The sequence below is a fragment of the Ambystoma mexicanum genome, chromosome 7q (assembly GCF_040938575.1).
Source record: "Ambystoma mexicanum isolate Mex_15411 chromosome 7q, UKY_AmexF1_1, whole genome shotgun sequence".
NCBI lineage: Eukaryota > Metazoa > Chordata > Amphibia > Caudata > Ambystomatidae > Ambystoma > Ambystoma mexicanum.
The window spans coordinates 991,877,966-991,899,326 of NC_090941.1; the positions used below are offsets into that span (position 1 = coordinate 991,877,966).

The following is a 21,361-nucleotide window of genomic DNA, read 5'->3' on the forward strand; positions in this document are numbered from 1 at the left end:
ACAGCGGATCTGCCAGGGAGCTGCAGCAACAGGGATAATTGAAACTTTCCAAGGGTGGGGGCCGCGCTACAGTGCGCTGAGCTCACACCATCTTTGATAGACAAAATGGTTTCTGGGCCTAGCTAAATTCAATATATGTGGGCATCAATACGTGTGGGCAATGTCTTCAACAGGTGAACCCTCCACCACCTGAGCCCGGGTGGCATGAGGGGACGCCTAACGAGCCATAGCCCTCACCTGGGGAGAAGACGTAGGCGAGGGGGGTCTCTTGGACCAGTCCTCCCCTACAACCCACTCAAACGTTTTCTTTGTTCCTGCCTTGTGCTGGGTTGAACCTGTTCATTTTGCATTTAATGCCCCCTTCACTTCCTTCCCTCCATACTATTGCCCCTTCCTCTCCTTCCTGTACTTCCCCTCTTTCTCTGCTTTCCTTTTTTGTTACTGCGCTTGCACGCTCCGAATGTCTCAAGGCCTAGTAGGAATGTTAGTGTTTGTTTTCCTCATCCTTGCCTCCCCCGCCCCTTTTTTGTCTTGATGTGAAACGAAAAAACCCTGTGATGTATAGGTGCATTATAAATGACCAATAAATAAATAAATACAACAGTGGAGCAGAGCATGGAGGAGACTGGCAGAGAGTGTTGAAGGCAAGGTATTACGTGGTGCGAGAAAGTGGAACTGGGGAGTGAGAGTCTGTGAATGGTGAGTAAGGTGAGTGAGACTAAGTGGGTGAGTAGGGGGTGAGAGTGAGTGGGAAAGATCACTGGGAGAGTGAAGGGAGTTGGAGTGTGGGAAAAGGAGTGGTGGAGAGTAGAGTGGAGAAAAGAGGAGAGTGGTGGAGAGTAGAAGGGAGTGAAGACTGTTGAAGAGTAAAGGAGAGTGGAGAGTAGTGGAAGAGGAGAGAGGATTAGAGATTGGAGGAGAGTAGTGGAGAGTAAAGCGGAGGCTAGAAGGAAGGATTAGACAAGAGATGGAATAACACTGCAGGGACAGATGAGGGAGAGAATAGAGAGTGGGAGGAGAAGGGTAGATTAAAAGAAAGTGAAATGATGAAAAGAACATCAAAGTCAGGAATACACGATCGTAAGAAAGGTAAGAGTGAGTGCGACCTGGGTGGTCAGAAGGCAGTATTTCCAGTTTTGAAGACCATCATAATTCTTGTGCGACACCAGGCTAGGACCCACCTAGAAGACCCTGGAGGGAATGAGATAGATAAGGCTGCTGCCTTTAGGTGGTCACATCTACCCCGTAAGATGTTTTGGGAGATGATGGGAGAGAGAGGGACACCCTTCCCTGGATTCCCTTTGAAAGTTTAATTAAAAACCTTGAACCATCTCAGAGTTGGTGTGTTCAGTGACAGCTACCCGTCTATTGTCATGGGCAAGTACAATACAAGAGAGGGCCAATGGGCATGCTCGTATATTAGAGATGCATGGTATCTGGGAAATGATGCCATGAACTGACTGGTGTCCAACCTCAGTTATTAGCCACTGTGAGTTATGGGGCACTGCATAGTAGCCTCTCTTCTGCGTCAATGCCTTTTTGATCTCTGCTTGCTCCATGTTAGCCAAACTCCTGCAGAGGAGCTGGAATGTATTCCCTGGTAGGTTGTCTAGCCTGCTCTTTGTTTAGTGCTGCGCAATTGACCTTTCCTATTGGTGCCTGCCGGTACTCTGATCCCAAGCTTTGCTCGTTTGCTATGGCGGTGCCATTCAATCCTTACCGTACACTCCATTCGCCAGCAGGCCACTCCAGCCACATACTGCAGTCTGGCCTTTACTTTGCTCATGCTCAGAGTTACTGTCCATCGCCTTACTGTTTGGTATACACAGGCCCTTATCGAGTATATACTCGACTGGCGCATGCCTGCTGAATCTCCTGTCTACTTGCAAGGTCAAGTTCACTCTGAACTCCTGACACCTACCTGCAATCCCACCCAAAGAAGATCATGGTTTAGAAGTTTCTGTTCCAACCCCGGTCCGGTCAAGCCTTAGCTGCATGCTTTGCATCTCTCCAGCTCTCTTGTGAATGCACTGTATCATACCTGCTGGTTTACTGTCGCAATGGCCCCTCTGTCATTCATTCATTCATTCTTGTCATTTGCATAGTGCCTTTCACCATAATTACGGGCCCAAAGCGCTGTTGGTTGAACGCCCTCGGAGGGACTGAAGTCCAAATTTGGGAGAATTGGGAGGTGCTATTATGCGTGTGTGCATTTCGTCCTTTGCCGTTGTGTATTTGCTAAGGCACACTCTATAGAGAGCGGGAAACAAAAACATTACGAAAAGCAATGCCTTTTTTATAAAAGAGAACGCTTTTATTTTAAATAATATTAAAACACACACACTGTCTCTTGGTCCAAATTTGTGCAGACTCGACATTTCTAGTCATATTAATTACAAACGATACATTTAAATATTAACAGTAAAAATACGTATTACAACTGCAAAATAATTTCTTCACAAAAATACAATTTGTACAGATTATGCAACTGACTTTGTACACTATTTTCATATATACTACACAGCATAAACACGGGTATAAAAGTGAAACCTGGTCTTTACTCGTACGCTGATTTAAAAGACGCGACCATAAATACTGTACACGGGTTTGTTTTAGAAGGATTTGTTTGCAGTGGCAATGGGGTAGAATACCATGGCTTCATGGGAAAGTCGTGTGCCATAAGGCCAAGTACTGCATCTGCAAAGGAATAGTGCAACAGCCACTCTGTGCGGGGAGGATGAACCTACCACAGGCCTCCCCTCGCCCACGCAGAGCCTCGAGGTATCCGCTGCCCCGGCAATACAAGGACAGGCCGGCATTGTGCTGGAATCGTCCAGCCTCCCCCAGGCCCTACAAAGACGGTAGCCGTTGCGGAAACTGCTCCGGCTTTCGGGGACAGTCGAAATACATTCCCACTGGATTTGACAATGTGTTGCAAGGACGCGACCTTCTCTGGCAACATCCAGAGCCCAAACGTTGCCATCCTTCAGAGAATTAGGACAGTGCTGCCATTGATGCCCGTTTCGCTGCCTATCTAGCCATGTTCAGAAGCATTGGACTCTCCCATGATCAAAGTGCTTATTTGGAAGAAAAGGATTGTTGCTGAAGCACAGGCCGCATGCCAAGGAATGCTTCTCCAGAGGGGCAGGAGGCCCTTTAATCGCTGCAAAGAGTTCCAGGTTTAAGGGCGTGTCATACAAGTAACAGACACGATTGGGGAACTACTTCCCACCAAGAATGAAAGGTAACTCACAGGACTTCTATGCTTAGTAACTCACGCTCCTTGGTGCTGCATCTGATAGATTTCTTTATGGAGGGCAAAAGAGAGACCACGGAAAGGAAACAGGCAAGAAGGCAGACTCTAGAGCAGGGATGTTCCGTATTTGGCTCCCCAGATGTTTGGGACTCCAACTCCCATCAGCCCTAGCTACCATAGTAAAGTGTGAGGAGTCATGGGAGTGGTGAAGCCTAACACACCTAGAGAGCCACAGGTTGCAGACCCGAGGAGTCATGGGAGTGGTGAAGCCTAACACATCTAGAGAGCCACAGGTTGCAGACCAAAGGAGTCATGGGAGTGGTGAAGCCTAACACACCTAGAGAGCCACGGGTTGCAACACTCCTAGAGAGCCACAGGTTGCAGACCCGAGGAGTCATGGGAGTGGTGAAGCCTAACACATCTAGAGAGCCACAGGTTGCAGACCCGAGGAGTCATGGGAGTGGTGAATCCACAGGTTGCAGGCCATGGGAGTGGTTAAGCCTAACACACCTAGAGAGCCACACGTTGCAGATCCGAGGAGTCATGGGAGTGGTGAAGCCCAACACACCTAGAGAGCCACAGGTTGCAGACCCGAGGAGTCATGGGAGTGGTGAAGCCCAACACTCCTAGAGAGTTACAGGTTGCAGACCCGAGGAGTCATGGGAGTGGTGAAGCCTAACACATCTAGAGAGCCACAGGTTGCAGACCCCTGAACTACAGTGCTGCATGAGGTACATCTTCAACTCCTCTCGAAAACTGTGTAAAGAAATATTTTCAGAGTGGGTTGCACAATACAGATCAAGATACTGAAGGCAAAGAGAAAGACAATTCTTTGGAAGAAATGGCCTGGTGGTTGTAAATGGTTAAGTCTTTCCCTGCCAAGAGCTCCTCCCAAAAGCGTATTCTTCCTTTAACGTCCCGGAAACTGTAGGCAACCATGGTGGTGTACATTCAGCATCCGTGAGACCTTTACATTGGCTAGTTCTAGGACCACCGACAGTCTATGCACACATGGCCACCAACTGGAGGCTTCAATGGCATTGCCCGTTCAGTTGCGAGAGAATCCATTGGACCTGCCCCCAGCATTATACGCCCTAGTCTTTCTTTGAGAAACTTGCTGCAAAAATCCTGGCGATTCTCTCGGTTTCTTCTTTGGGGAGCACAGTTGACGTCAGATCTCGCTTGTGGCGTTCGTGTCTTCGGAGAGGAATCGCCCTTGCAGCATTTCCTGTCTGAGAGGGGAAACAGTGGTCAGTGACGTTTAACTCTGCTTGTAGCATTACACTGTATAGCTGCAGAGGGCAGTTACAATGGCCAGTAACACAGCCTCTTCTGCTTAAAATATCAGTTTCTACACTCGTAGCCAATACAATGTTATTCACATTTCTTCAAATGCGTATTTGTTACGTTATATTAACACACTGACTGAATAACATAATTGACCTCATCCCTGCCAATCCCAATGCTCGAAATGCAGTCAATGACTGCTGGTATTGACTGCTTGTTTTGGTACATTCGGGCTTCAGAAGCAGACAGGCAATCAACAATGCATTTCTCTACATTCAAGAAACAGCAATGGCATTTTCCTGCAAGATTTCTTTAACAAGACACTTTTCATTGCTCCTCCAAAATGAAAGTCCACATCCAATGTATTACACCAATAGTGAAAGCTAAACCCATGGAAACATGTTTTTACTTTTGCACTGAGAAACTGTTCACTTTCCACTACGCCCAATGCAAGCTCATGTGAAAAGTGTCCAGTTCAAAGAATAGTTTGCATTTTCTCACTACTGACCATTCTTTACTTCACCACAACTTCAATCCCTACATTGCCATTACCACTACCACTACGAGGGGTTGTTTTGACAGAGTTGAGAGCAAAATGAAAGCTTAAAAGCGCCTTTACGCTTTGAGTTTGCTCTCCATCTCATTGTAGTACCTTTCCAAGGTGTCAGAGGGCTGCAAAGTGGAGTTTGCATCTCTGTTTTCCTTTCCTCCTCCGTCTCATAAGAGTAGGTAGTTTTTAAACCAATGAAAACCGCCTCGCACTTGATCCTGCTAAACAGAGGTATTCCACTGGAGTCCATAAACGCGGCTTGCAAAGCATAGCTGCAGGCAGAGTTTTATTTCCCTCCAAGCAGACTAAAAGCGAAGCGTAAAGGCGATGTGGCCTTCATTTACTCTTCACAATTACTCTCCGTTTTGAGTGTGTTTAAAATTGCATCCTGGGATCAGCAACGCGAAAGTACAAGCGCCCGGATCGGGCACCTGCATGCAATTAGCATGTGCTCATTGCCTTATAAACTATGCATAATGACCCTCCCTCAGAACATCCTCGTTTTTCAATAGGTACTCCTTGGTTTTAGGAGGGAGACCAGATGCTTGGATTCAATTCCCCTGCGTGTGGTGGCACTGCCGTGCATGCATAAAATAAAAAATAGGAGACACAGCTTTATGCCGGCTCCCCACCGTCAGCTTTGTTCACAGAGGTGTGCGCACATTGTATGTGCCGGGCAGCACACTATTTGGTGCAATGGCTCCCTTCTAATGGCGGGACCACGTGTACCCGTCTAATGAAGCCCTCCCAGGAACAGCAAATACACTTGATTCAGAGCTGTGCACTCGCTGGACACAAGCTAAATTGGTCTTTTCGGTCTATTTTTCTAAAAACACATGAAAATCAATGCGTCAAGGAGGAGGGAAGAAGCAAGGGAAGAGAGTGAGAGCTGTAGAATAATTGCAGAGAGCGATATGAGACTAAGTGGCTTATTCTGAGCTTGTGATAAAAAGCGTGTGGAAATACGGCATTCTCCCCTCCAGTTTCCAGCACCATCATTCTGAGTTGGGGGGAGATATTGGAGGGGAGATGTTGTGCTTTCCAGCAGCAAAAGCTGCAAAAGAATCACACGTTGTGGGGGAAACATGTGCTTCAGTGACATTGCGTTTCTAAATACACTGCCACTTCTCTAGCTTAAGAATGTTTTCTGAAACTTTCATTAAACTAGAAAAGTGGTGCTGCTGTCTAAGAAATGCATTGTTTCTGAAGGGAAAACGTGTGCAGTTTAACGGCACCTCTAAGGTACTGTATTCCTAGTCCTTGTCCAGCTGGGAGGAGAATCACCCCCACCATGTGGCTGCCCTGCATTCCTGATGATTGCTAGGTTTGTTGTCAAGGCATAAACCAGGCACATGCAAAAGCTGAAGCTTTCATGTCCCTGCACAACATGCTTTCTTCATCAGAATATTGTGTTTGTAAGTAAAGTGTTCCTCCTTCATGGAGGAACACTTTCTTACGTTTGAACACACCTCAGAATCTGTGCCCTAGAGTCTAGATGAGAGGGGAGAAAGGAGAACTAGAGAATGAAAAGAAGGTGAAAGAGGAAGGAAGCTAGGAAGATGGAGGAGGGATGTAGGAGGTAGAGGCATAACTGACAGAGAGGGGAAAGTGATATGATAAAGAAGGGTAAGCGTGAGACAAGAGAGTAAGGACAAGAGAGGAGCAAGGGCAGAGACAGGAGGAGATGGAAGAATAAAGGGGGCACGGGAGTGAGAGAGAAGGGCAGGAGAGACACAGAGTGGTCGGGGGGAGAGGGAGAGTGGCAGGGGAGGGGAAGGGGCAGAGAAAGAGAGGGGCTGTTGAATTATTTTCCTTTATGAGAACATACTACTAATTGCAGAAAAAAGTCTTTGCAAGGTAGAAAGTAAGATTTTGGAAAGTATCAGCCTGGACCTTGTGAGGGAAGGGCGGGTTCAACGCAAACTGTAACATCACAAGCACTATTGTACAAAAAGGTTACAAAGGACCAACATGGAGGGTAGTCTCCTGAAAGAGGTCGAGGTTGTCCTTGGCTAGTGGTTGGACATAAATCCAACCAACAACTACTTAAATAGCAACAGTAATCCGACCTTGTCAAGATGGGACTTCTCAACCTGGGGGGGGTGGTAGGCCTACGAGGGTTGAAGCTAGAGGCAGTTCTACCTCGGAGAGGGAAGGAGGCAGTTGGGGGGTGCCCAGTTCCTGTCCCCTCCCTAAGCGCCTGTATGTGCTTGGGCAGTGCAACTGTGAATCGGCCAATACCTCGTCATAAATATGCTGGCCAGTTTCTTTCTTTTCATTGCAGGCCGCAACATCCATCAATGGTCTGGGCGGACCGCCTGCAACATGACCGCCCACAAGAGCCTCCAGATAGACAGCTCAGTCCCAAGATCTGCTCAGACACTGGAGCGAGAGAACTGCTAGGCGGAGCAGCAGCGATTATATGCAGCTACAAGGAATGCCCGCGCCGCCAGCTGACACCGGCGCGTACCCGTGATCAAGAAGCTGCGGCAGGACTCCCTAAGATTGTTTCAAACCTGACGTGGAGCGGCTCCAAGAGACACTCCAACACTCATCTCGGACTCAGTCGAGACTCTGTGACACGAACAGGAACATTTTCCAATGAAGGCCGGCATTAGTCTAGCACAGCGGACCTGTGAGGTCAAAGGGAGCAGGGCTTAGCCCCCTGTTTCTGTATTCTGATAATTGTAGCACCTGAAGGTCGGGGAAGAGAGGGTAGGATTGGCCCGAAGGAGAGGACCAAAAGGAGGACGATGGGGAGCATAAAGCTGGGGACTGGAAACAGGAATGTGTGGGTTGTTTGGGCGGTGAGGTCAAAGGAGGAAGAGGTGGCAGGTGGAGAGACCAGAAGGAGGAAAGATGGTGGAGAAGGGTGTGTAGGCGATTTGCAGAAAAGGTTAAGAATTGGCTGGTGAGAGCCAGTGGCACTGTGTTATGAGTGCGTGTGTAAGGTGGGTGAGTGAGAGTGTTGGGGAAGAGCAGAGGGTGAGTGGAAGGTGACCGAGAGTAAAATGAGGGTGACTGAGGAGAAAGTGGAGGTGGAGTAATAGTGGATTAGAGGGGAGAGAGTAGCAGTGGAGTGGATAGGAGTATAGTAGTAATGGAGTAAAGAGTGGTGGAGTAGTAGTGGAGAGGGAAGAGTAGTAGTGGAGTGGATAGGAGTATAGTAGTAATGGAGTAAAGAGTGGTGGAGTAGTAGTGGAGAGGGAAGAGTAGCAGTGGAGTGGATAGGAGTATAGTAGTAATGGAGTAAAGAGTGGTGGAGCAGTAGTGGAGAGGGAAGAGTAGTAGTGGAGGGAGAACATTGGTAATGGAGTGGAGAGTAGTTGTCGGGTGGAGAGATGGGGAGTAGCAGGTAGTAGGCAAAAAACCTCTGAGGGTGAAGGTAGGATGTAGAAAGAGATAGAGATACATCAGAGGGACAGAGGAGGAAGACGTAGGAGAAGAGAGAGAAGGTGGGTGATGTTGGAGGGAGGAGAATAGCAGAAGGTGGGTAGAGTAATTGAGAGACACGGGGAGAGGAACATCAGGGTATGACAGGAAGGAGATAGATTGGGGCCCCGAGTATCTGGAAGGCAAAACACCCACAACCACTTAGAACAAATCCAAAGATAGCGTATGTCACGCCTAGGAGTGAGAGGTTAGATAAAGGCCGTTGTGCCTTTAAAACTTCACAGATAGCAAGGGAGAAAATAGATGGCAAGGGGTAAACAAGCAGTAGATACCAACCTCGGGAATAGGGATGGCAGAGTTAGGGAGGGCCTTGCTTTCTCGGGACGACAAAGATGGTGGGCCCCTTTCAAGAAACGTAGTAAAAACCCTTGAACCGTCTCTGGGAGTTGGCATCTTATTAAGGCCATCTGTTACGTATTATAAGGTACCAGCCAAGGGATACCTAGTGTGACATGCTTTGCGTGTCTGACCATGTCAAGAGTAGTCAAGGGCCCCTCTCAATTGGGGTAAGCAGCCTACCAGGACAGCACCAGAACCAGTTTTAGCACACAGTTTGCGTGGGAGACTTGAGTAGGACCGCCATCCCCAGCATGTGTAGAGCTGTGCATTGCATTGGTGCCTCTGGCCTGGCCAGGTCTCTTTCTTTGATCTTCCAGGTGGTTTCCCAGAGTCATGGAGTTCAGAGACGCTTGATGTAGTAATACAAGACCCAGAGACTACAGCAACCAGCATGCACCAGACTCCTCAGAAACATGGGACTGACTGTGGAAAATGGGTAGTAGCAAAACATGATGAAAAACAACACAAACTCCAAGTACCACAATGCACCTGAGTCCAATAGACAAGGGCTTGCCCAGAACAGGAGGAAATAACTGGTTGCTTGCCCTTCAGGGGCTGAATGATGAACCCAAACACCCACCACAGGGTCCCCAGAATCACTGCAGGTAAACAGAAGTAGCAAAAATGGAGCCTGTGGAAAAACATAATGGGGGAGGCCCGGGAATACTCCCAAAAACCCATATGGAAAGTTAATCACTTGATGCAAGAGGGGAAGTGAGAAAAACGATGAAGGAGGCCACATGGCAAGCTGGACAAAGATGGAGGTTGAAAAAGGGGTGGGGCTAAAGGCCCATATGAGACTTCTGTGGTAGTCCCGGCCCACAAGGGACTAGCTCAGAAAGATTGGCCCAGGGAAGCAGCTTACTCTGGTAGCTAATGGGAGCAGAGGCAAGCTTACAGGCAGGAAGGGGCGGGCTCTAAAAAGTCTGCAGAATCAGGCGTCAGTGAGAGGTGTTCAGGTGAGATAGGAGGAGGTTAAGGAGGACCAACAGAGCAGAGAGGAGTGTGCAGCAGGTGAAGGAGGACTTGGAGGAGACTTTTTGGTGTGTTTGGAGTGAGTGAAGGTAAAGTGTTAGGATTGAGAAAGTGGCACCCATTTTGGCTGTATGTATGGAAGTGAATCTGTGAGCGGGACAAAGAAGAGCTGAGTTAGGGGGGAATAGAGGCGTGAAGGAGTTTAGTGTGCAGGGCACTACATCTCTTGGTCTGGTTAACTGTGGACGGAACTATATTCCTGGGGCCAGTATCGAGAGCAGGGCACCATATCCCTAGAGGTGGTTGAAGGGGAGTAGAAACATAAGCAGTGATAGGACAACAGGATTAATGGGGAGGTTCAGAGTAGAGAAAGGAGCGAAGCAAGGAGGTCAGGAGACTGGGTGTTGAGAGGCGGGGGGTGGAGCTCGTTTTAGGAGAAATGACAGGCAAAGTGAAAGGAGAGTGAGATTAAAGGTTGAAAGACGGCCATCCAGATGAAAGGCATGCCAGGGCGATCATAGCACCTCATTTAGGTCACTTAGGCAATCCAGGAGGGAATTGGAGCGGTACGGCTTCAGCCTTTACACCCCCCCCAGGACATGGCAGACAAAACAGTAGAGGGGATCCGCCAACTATAATCTTTGTTCTGTGATGAGCTTTTGATAGTAGGGACACCCGGTTCAGGGGGTGTGCGCCCCCACCACTTGAAGGACAAAGGACATTGTATAGGGATTTGGAGACATGATTTCTTGTTTCTTATATAGTTTTCTTTTCCCCCCTCAATAAACAACTGAAACCTTATTGGATTCGACTTGTGGCTCATTGGAAAGGGTTGTCACACCAGTCCAGTGACCCGTGCACGCTTCTTATCAAGGTTTTCGGCTATCCCAAAACATGCAGAATATACAAAGTACCATTAAGAGGCTGGCCTGTCAAACTGGGCGCCTGCTTTCATTCAGATTGCCCCCTATTTCTCTGTGCCCAATGATTGTCTGCCCTATTTGTGCAGACCCGAGTGCATCCACACATTCCAGTGTCTTGATCCTGCCTTGTTTAGGATTTTGTGGTGGAAAGTCTTAAGTCCCCTAGAAGGAACCACAAGATTCCTCATACACTGCCTTCACCTCTGAAGTTGCCCCACATACTGTTTGTGCATCTGTGATTTATTTAGCACAGGTAAATGCCTTTCACCGGGCAGCAGTCCCAGCTGCAAAGACAAAAGACAGCCAGGCGTGCCACCTTCTTATGCTAGCGATACTGTGAGTAGCCGTGTGTGGTGGTTTGACAAAGGTGATCTAAAAATCTTCAAATACTTCATCTACCATTTTGTTGGAGTCTGCATCTGGGTTGACACTTGGCTCAATCGAGTCAATATGGGGTAATAGAGCCTATTCTGCTCTGTCCACAAGTGAACAGCAACCAGAGAACCGCTGTAGGTCCATTCTGTTACTCCACAGAAAGACACTGCATATCTTTTCTATTGTTCATTTCCGACTATAGGGCAGCGGATCGCCTTAAGGGCCTTTTTTACTAACCGTAATCTCCCTTACACTGAATCCATACCTTCCTAGTCACATTTGTTAACTGGGTTGGACGCCTGTTCCAGAACAGACTGCATGCTATCAATTAGCTTCTATTTTTTGTATACTTTGTTCCCACCCTCTATAGCTCTTCCCCCTAGGCCGTGCTATCGGAGTAGGTCCTACTGATACCACTAATTATATATCACAAGCCACTCTTTCAAAGTCTCAGAACATGGGAGGAGAAGAGGATAGTGGCAAGGGTGCTGTGGACTCAAAGTAGTGAGGATTACCAATAAGTAATCGGCTATTACCCAGTGTTCTCATCTTCCTTGTTCCAATACTTAACAGGGGGTGTAACAAGCCAAAGGCTTTAAATGTCATGAATAAACAAATCACTTTGTGACAGTTTTATTGCAAAAAAACAAGCCAAGGATTTGACGGCACCAGCATGCCGAACATGCAATTTATACTGTGGGGTGAACAAAGGGGGAGAAGCCCAAACAAAAAGGCAGTTGGATCTACGGAAATACGAACCACACAAATTATTCTTGGTCAGAAGAGAAGGAAAAGAAGTTCAGAGCAAGCGCACCCTCAGAAAACCTCTGACAGGGTTCTGAACCCAAGTGCTCCAATCTCCACCAAGAAGCCTGGCAGGAGTGATGGCAATAAGGAAGACCACTTTAAGATTAAGGATTTCTAAGGGTGCCTCATATGGAGGGGCTCAAAGGGAACAACCTGAAGAGCAGCAAGGACCTTAGGGAGATCCCAGCGTGAGGATGTCGTCAAGAAAGCTTTTCAGTCAACAAGAGGCACCACTTGTGCAATGCCACCCCAAGGTCCTTGGAGAGCTTTAGTGGCCGCTAGCTGCGTTGTAATGGAGGAAACTGCAGCCCTAGCAAAGACCCATCTGTAAGGAAATCTAAGATCTTTAGTTAGGAGACAACATGAGACAGAGATACATGTTGCAACTAATGGCCATTGGAAATATGTTTTCAAATTGGTGCAATAATTAACCTTCAAGGTAACCACTTTTTTGATAGGTTTATGTCCAGAGCTACTGCCGGGGATAGCCCCTTGGCCATCAGACCTCTCTCTTTCAATAAACCAAAGTTCAGAAGACTCCAATAAAGAAACAGACGGCGAACAACTGAAAACCGGCTCTGGTGTTAAAAGGAAAAAAAGAGGCAAACTAAATATTCTGGATAAAAACAGGCCTCAAGGAGGGAAAAAATCCACAAACTCAAGAACAACAAAAAACACCATGCAAAGTGAACAAAAAATAAAAAAAATAAATAAAAAGGACTGCCAAACCCTCTGCTATCTCGACCATTAAAAGATTTCTTTACACAGCAGCATAAAAGAAAACAGAGCATTGACACCGAAGTGTCTGACGCAGAGATGTTGGAAATAGCAACCCAAACCGAGCCCGCACAAAAACAGAGAAGAACAGAACCATCTGAAATGGAAAGAGACAAACAACCTCAAACAAATGGCCTTTTGCAGGAAAAAGTCTCGCTACTTACCAACGATGGACGGTCGTATATTGAAAAAACAAAAGGCCTTGAGATCCCCTCTCCGGATGCCCCGAGCAGTCATAATCTTCCGGGTACCAGGACTGATATTTCCCAGATCCAAAGCATGCTAAATGGACCCCCACAAACTATACAGGAGATCCTCGTTTCAGACAATGACCAGGAAGAAGAGGAGCCAAGAGCGGCTAAATCAAATTGGGAACCAACCCGACCAATTTTGAATCACCATGACAAAGATGATCGTCTGGCATGGACAAAGCCCCATCTGCCGAGCAGATTATCCTCTGTTCCACCCTTATCCTCGACGAAATTTGGATCATCGACAATTCCGATAGACATAGACAGAACTCCAAGAAAATTAGGAGAAGGAACAGATTCCAACTCATCTACATTCCTGAGAAAACCGGACAAAACTCTAGCCTCCCCGAAAAAGAGACGACTTAGTGAAATTGCTGCAGCGCTACAAAACGAATCTCCCAACAAGAAACCGGAAATGATTGCCATAATGTCGGCTATGACTATTGTTTTGGCGCCCTTCTGCAAGTTATATGAAACAATCAAAGACAATGTCCAAGACAATACAGCAATCCTCTCCAACTTAATGGCGAAACTGGTCCAGATGGACTCTACCTTATCAACTAATGCGGAAAAATCGTTCAACCAGAAATTGAAATATGAAAGGAAAATAGTTTTGGAAAAAAAAATCGAGAACATGGAAAAACCGACAGACGATTTACAGAAACTGCTTAATCAGAAAACAGTGTGGGAAACTAAAATAGAAACACTGGAAAAAAAGAAAGATCGAGAGCTTGGAATCCTTGAATAAAACGTCCACAACAAAATCAATGGCAATCGAAAATGGTAGACAGGAATCTACGACTCAGGTAAATGAAAAAAACTAAACCGTGCTATGTCTGATGCACGATAATCTAGAAGGAAGGCCTTTGGTCATAGCACAAAAAACGCAATACCCGTTAATTGACTTGATGGAAAAGAAAACTAATCTAAAGAAGGTTTCCAAAACATCTGCCGAAGATGTAGTTAAGAGGGGAGGTGGCCTGGGCAAATCAGTAGGCAACGAAAATCCACAAGTTCCACGTCCTAAACCGGAGAAACCTGGACTCCTAAGATCGCCAAGAACAACAGAAGAATTTCTAGGAAGCTCCGACCTAATGAATATGTCAACGCACTCAGAAACAGGGCAACTGGACTCAAGTGAAGCCATCACAGAAGTGAGGGAGATAAAATCCCCGGATCAAGCGGAAATGCCCTCAGTGAAGTCCAAAAGGTACAGCGATGGATCAAGCCAAAATGACAATGCGGCTGCAAATTTGTCAGCCACACAGGCACCAACCGCCCAGACAATCGCGGAAGATAGGACGAGGCAGACGAATGAGTCTACCACAAGAAGAACTTCTCCCAATCCACGATCTTCGCGTGAAAGAGGAGACGCTTCAAGGAGCCCACGAAAACACCACCCAGGAAAAAGTAATTTGGGAAGTCGAAAGGATCCCAATGAAGAAATTCGAGTCTTCAAGCTGGAACAAAAGAAAGTGGAGAAAAATGTATTCATCTTAAATAGACCAACAATTCTCAAAATAACAAAGACATGGCCAGATCAGAACAGATGACTTGGTGCTTGTAGAACCGTATCATAGAGAAAAAAAGGCGAAAGCATTTCTTCACCTGAAAATAGACGCCATCAAATACATTGACAAAGCAGTTCATGATGAATTCGACCAATTAGGCTTCTCCCTGATGGAATACAAAAGGAACACGAGGACCCAACCCTCCGAATACGGAAAGACAGAAACATCAAAACGTCAATATCACTATAGATCTAGAACAGAGGATCTATACCATCAATCCCGAGGATATAAAACCCATGAAAGGCAGGAGACACACAGACGCCTTGCCCATCAAGGTCGAGGAGATAAAGACCCCGTTGATAGGTTGGACAACGCGTACACAAATGAAAAACGCAATCAACGTACCAATGTCCTGCCCGATGGGACAGGAAACCACACAAGAAACAACAAAGAAGAACAGATGGGCAACAGGTCTCGCACCGGATCTCATTGTGAACGCCCAGAGATCTTAATGAATAGACGCGACAGGCATCAGGAACAAACGAAAGATATAAGTCAACCGAAAGGTCCCTGGAAATGGCTTATGTCAAACTGGTCGAAAAAAGATGACAAATAGCAACGACCAGGGTTAGCTTGCCTCAAGGATTCCATCTCTAACACCATTGACAAAAGCAGCGAGCTACCCGACAAGAAATCCTACACCCTGGGCTCATGGAACACGAGAGGCCATAGTCACCTCACTATACCAGGAGATGTCGATCTCGGCTCATATGACATTCTGTGCCTTCAAGAGATCTGGCTCGTTCACCAACCAGTTCTGGATGGTTTTACTGTCCTGCTCTCCCCTGCAGTCAAAGGCCTACTAGGCAGACCATCATCGGGTCTGCTTACTGCAATAAAAACAGGCACGGGACTGACTGAACCGAAAAAATGGAAACAGGCCTACGAAATGCTAGTCATCGTGACTTCGCAAATTCAGGAAAAGGCAATAATGAAAAATGGCTTCCAGAACACAGTGGCTATACTTAATTGTTACTGGAACCCCCAGCGAATGTCGAAAACCTTCTGTGATAACATCTCGGAAACCATTGACCAGCTGTACACGGAATTTGAAGAAATTGAACTTATCATATGCGGCGACCTAAATGCTAAGTGCACTGAGCCGCTCTGTGAAAACAAAGGTCGCTGCCCACAGTGGGGAGGTGTAGAGTCCTCCATCAAAAGAGGAAAAGCCTGGAATGAAGTAATCTCCAAAAGAAATGTGCAAAATGTTGCATCATTATTCCCTAATCAAACGAACAGTCCAACATGGGAACGCAACGGGTCCAAAGCAACTTTGGACTATATTTTCATCTCCAATGGTCTTAATCTCGGACTGTCAAGCTTTAGGGTCCAAAACACGACCCACAGCGACCACAATCTACTCAGTTGCACTTGGCATACTTCTACCATGATATCAAAAACGTACGACTGGAAGCTTGAGATAAATTTACAACAGACTCGGCTAAGGTTAACCGAAGAAGACATTGGAAAAATGTCCCAAGCCTGGGAAAAGAGAACAAGGGATGATACGAAGAACGAAAGGAAAGAAAGACCAAACTACCTGCCTCTACTCCTAACTTTCCAGGTGAAGGCCCCCAGGAATTCGAAGAAGCCCCTAGAAACCAAACATACGTACGACAAGATGGTGGTGGAAAAAAGAAAAGCTGGGTGTCGTCTCCTGAAAATTGCTAAGAAATCAAACATTGAGCCTGATTGGGAAAACTGGCGCATGGAAATTAAAACCTACAAGAATTGGCGAAAACAATATCGAGCCATACAATATCAAAATGACGACGAAGCTATGATGCAAAATCTACAAACTAAAAAATCAAGCGAATTCTGGAAGCTGATCAAGGAGACAAATGGTACCCAGCTGGCTTCTATGTCCAATGCAGTAGCAGAAGAAACATGGGTTCAATATTTCACTGAAGAATTTCTGGGTCCTACCATCGATCCTCAATTGTCGAAGCAGAATCCGCTATCAGTGTGGGTGGATCTGTCCAATACTACGGACATCGAAGCAGCCATACGAAACTTGAAAAGATCAAGAGCACCGGGTCCCGATGAACTAACTAATACAGATTTAAAAATGTATCCCGAAAAGTGGGCAAAAACAACAAGTAAAATCTTCTTGGAATGTGGCAGAACGAATATGATCCCCGAATCATGGCAAAAAGCGGTGATTGTCCCAATTTATAAAAAGGGACAGAGACAAGAACCTATGAGCTACAGACCCATTGCTCTCCTGGACATTCTTGGCAAACTCTATTCAGCCAGTCTTCTGGTTCACTTCCGAACATGGTTAAAAGACAGCCCAGCGAATGACCTACTTCAAACAGGTTTTAAAAAAAACGGCTGTACTGCCATCAATCTCATAATCCTAAACAACTTGAAGGCTAAAGTCAAAGAGGGGGGGCCAAAGGTCTATCTAGCCTTTGTCGATCTCTCAAAGGCGTTCGATAAAATCGATAGACAAAGGCTATGGAGAAAGCTGCAAGTTTGGAAATGCCCCATTAAAATACTGGAACCCATAAAAGCACTCTATGCAAACACAAAGATCAGAATTAAACTCAACCACCAAGGTGCGCTCTCCAAGGAGATCAATGTCAACCGAGGAGTAAAACAGGGATGCCCCTTGGCCCCTGTGCTGTTCACAGCCTTCCTGGGAGACTACCAACACTCCGAAGAACAAATCCGCTCTTTTCCCCCCAAAACCGGGAAAATGGTGATTCCTCGATTACTGTATGCGGATGACATTATTGTGATCGACCAAATGAAGGTCGGCTTACAAACAAAACTAGCCAACTTGGAGTCCTATATATCTGAAAACAATCTCGAACTCAATAAATCGAAAACAAAGGTTATGGTTTTGGAGAAAGTCCCTACCAAAAACACAAAGAATCTAAAGATCTATCTGGAGAAAACCGAAATCGAAATTGTAACCAGCTTTAAATATCTAGGGCTACAAATTGATAGCTCTGGAGTCGAAACGAGTCTCGTCAATCAAATATGGGAAAAGGTGAAAAAGTTAACAACCCAAACAAGAGCAGTGGATCGCAAATACGGCAAATTTTCCCTCATTCCAGCAATAACTTTCTACAATACTAAAGTAATTCCAGCTTTGATCTATGGAACGGAATCCGCCTTATATCTCAAACGTATATCTGGAGCAAAATTGAAGGACAGCTCTGGAAATCAGTACTAGGTCTTCCAAAATCCACTGCCATGTCGGCGATAAGGAGGGAGCTGGGGCTCATATCTTTGGCATCAAAGGTCGATCAGAGTGCCTTACGTCTCTGTAGACGAATTATGTCAGACACCCTTCCTATCTACAACATCGTACGGGAAGAAATTGATGCATGCAAATGTGAAGCCTTGAATAAATGGGTCAAAGCCAGAAAAGATGACTTGAACAGCATTGAATGCTCCGAGAAAGAGCTGAAAGAAAATCCAGAAAGAATTTTAAAAGAAATGGAACAATATGATTGGATCCTGACAATAGAACAAGCAACGGGGAACAAACTTTTGAAGCATCTCCCACCTACTTTCAACAAAGGAAAAAAACCTTTGCAATACTGCGCTAAGTTCCCCAACAAGAATCTGAGAAATAGTGTTATGAGAGCAAGACTCAATCTGCTCCCTACTAGAGAGATTATAACAATCAGAAGATCGGGTCCTGAGAAAAGCTGTCGCTTATGTAAGAATGAGCAAACGCTCGAGACTCTAAAGCACCTAGTGATAGACTGCCCAAACACGATTGAAAGAAGAAAGCTATACCTCCCCTCTTTGGCTGAAGACTTGTGGATCTTCAAAACGGATGATCTGTGGTACAGATTAATCTCCGGTGAAAATAGACGATGGTCCCAAGCTCTGACAAAACTGATAGAACTAGTGTTCGCACAGATTAACAGCACTCGGCGAGAGGGTGATAACATTATGAATTCAGAAGCACACTAGCTCTGACTACCCCTCCTTTGCCTTTTGGAACTAAGGTTGCCGCCCTTGACGGAGGCCTGGCCAGCCCCGACTGGGGAGGTATCTATGTATTTATTTGTTAGCTCGACGCCAGAGCTGCAAAGGTTTTGACAAAACTTAGTTTTTACTGAGTAAAGTTAAAAAAAAAATAATAAATAAATAACCATAATCAGAGCTTCAGACCTTTGATCATTAGTTCCGGAAGGACTGGCCATCATAGATGGGACGGCGGGAATGGCAGGATCCAATGTCCTTAGCATGACAGTCTCAACACGAGAGGAAACCAGTTTTCTCTTCCTAAACGGCACAATCAAGATGACATGAGCCGCTTCTCTTTTGATCTTTGCAATTACTTGTGGAATCAACGGAATGGGAGGGAAAGGAATGTTGGTTCAAAGGTTTTTTAAGAATAACACATCTCTCACTGGCATAAATGTCTTTTAAAGAATGATATCTCTCCCACTAAAAAAGTCACCACAAGTTAAGTAACGGAAGGGAACACACCAAGTGAAACAACTTGTGCTTATATGATGAATGTGAGACAAATTGAGCAAACACCAAGTGAAGTAACTTGTGCAAAGATAATGAATGTGAACCAAATTTGAATAAAGTGTAACGTTGTATAAAAAACACTGACAGGTGTGTACCTCACAATCATTACAGAATTTGAGAACTTGTGAGCAGAGACAATTTAAAAGCGCACAGGCTCACATAGGAAAAAAACGTCTTTCTTAAATAATATTGGTCTCTATGGAGCCATGCAGTCACTGACCTCCAATTACAATTTGGATAAGTCAGTTACTAAAAACAAACACAACAACAGAAAGAAATCCGAACAGACTAAACCATGGATAGAGCGAACAAACTGATACTATTCACCAAAAAACAAAAAAACATTAACATATTTAAACAATAAACCTTGACAGGCGGGGGCTTTACCAGGCCAGGTAATGCCCCTGGCAAGTTAGAAGCCTGAGCGAAGCGAGGGCTTTGACGCTAGCCCTGGAGCATTATCTACCCTGGAGAAGCCCCCGCCCGCAGGGCTTTAGCATCCCAGCGCATTGTACCAGGATGCTCATAGGTGTTTTTCAAGTTGTGAAACGGCATTTTTTGCCATTTCTAAACTTGAAAAAACTACAAGGCAAGATGTGTACATGATATGCTATGATATGGCATTCATAACGCGCCTATTCACAAGTGTTTCAAGGCGCGACGAGGCAAGGGAGGGGTAACAGAGGGAAGACATAGCAACAATCTTACTAGACCAGGCGATATTGAGATCACGCAAGTGCAGGGGAGGGGGGAAAGGGAAACTGCGGGGGGGGACGGGGTAGTGCAGTACATAGGATAAACAGTAATAAATAGAATTAATAAAACAATAGGTAAGAAGTGCGGGCAGCTTGTGGCAAGTGCAGGGGTAACTGCAGACATCAAGAGTCAAGAGCTGGAGGGGGCTGTGGGGATACAGAAAGGCAGGAGTTGCACGGGAGGTAGTGCAGGTGTGCAGCTGGCAGGGGAGGGGACCTGGGCTCGAGATCAGAGGGTAGCCAGATGACCAGTGCAGTTTCAGTCAGGAGTTCAGCAGTGGGGAGGAGGAGAGAAAGCAGAAGCAAAGAGGAAGGTCTTGAGGTGCTTCCGGAACCGGAGATGGGTCTCCTCAAGTTTCAGGGAGGCAGGGAGGCTGTTCCAGATGGAGGTCCCAGCCGAAGAAAGAGATCTATCTCCAACTCGTTGCATGCGAAGCGACTGACCCCAAGGGAGTTGGAGGCGGATGAGCAAAGAGCTCAAGAGGGAAGCGATTTAGGAAAAGAGTTGAAGGTATTGTGGCGCCCCAGGCTCCAGAAGGCCTTGTGGACAATGCAGAGGGTTTTGGACTTAATCCTTGCAGCCATTGGGAGCAATGGAGAGATTTCAGTCCTGGAGAGGTATGATCCCTGGGCTTGAGGCCAAGGACAAGTTTCGCAGTCCTGTTCCGGATGAGTTGCATAGGGCGGAGAGTAGAAGCAGGCACATTTAGAAAGTTTAAGAAGACCGTAACTACATGTAGTCACTTCTCCCTTTTCATGGCGGCCATTGCCGCAGCGGAGATGCGCTGGGCGAGGGACAAAGGAGCGTACGTTAAGTGGGGAGAGGGGGTGTGGACATTTTGGTGGGAGGGAAGGATGGGAAAGGGAGTGTGCATGTATGCCGGTGGGGAAGATGATGACCTGCAGCTCCTGAGGAGTGAAGCCCCGTTCTGAGCCGCCTGATTGGCTGGGAGGTCGCCACCCAATTCCCCTACTCCCACCCCTGGTGTTAATGGATGAAATACTCCATGTGAATGCTACACTCGTCCCTCTAGGAATCCAAACCATTCTCACACTCAGGCAGACCTCGATGTTAGTGCACGGATCAGGAGTCTTATACCTGGGTCTCTTCTCTGGACACACACACCTACCGCCCCAACCATAACCCACTAGCAATCTACAGCACTGAGAACATCCAGTAACACTTGAGGACTTTGCATATTGCCTCTCCATCTCCTCCCACCTAATTCCCCTACGCCCATCTTATAGAACCAGCGCCAAGAGGCTGCCAAAATGGTATAGAGTGCACTACTTATAACCACGTTCCAATACATACTGTGAATGCCTTAAACACATTTGTTGCTCACTTTCAACAGCCCACATAGTTATGTTCAGTATAGTCATCATCTTGTTTTAATATTCAGAATCAAATGCAGCGGAATGCTGGCACCTTCGTAGGTAAAGATGACTAATGCACAATACACATGACATCAAAGCAGACCTCGGCATCGGAGACACTAGCACACTGTGTGCAGAAATCAGAAGTCTAAGGGG

General features: G+C 46.3%; 1 protein-coding gene across 2 annotated transcripts in view; it reads right to left on the reverse strand.

Moving 5' to 3' along the window:
* Positions 1-2,292: 2,292 nt before the first annotated feature.
* The window catches only part of C2CD3 (C2 domain containing 3 centriole elongation regulator), a 594,096-nt gene continuing 575,027 nt past the window's right edge, over positions 2,293-21,361 (reverse strand). For both annotated transcript variants that reach the window (XM_069640138.1, XM_069640137.1), the window contains one exon: positions 2,293-4,488. In XM_069640138.1, coding sequence (XP_069496239.1) covers positions 4,351-4,488 — 138 coding nt within the window. In that variant the 3' untranslated portion in view covers positions 2,293-4,350. The remainder of the gene's footprint in view (positions 4,489-21,361) is intronic.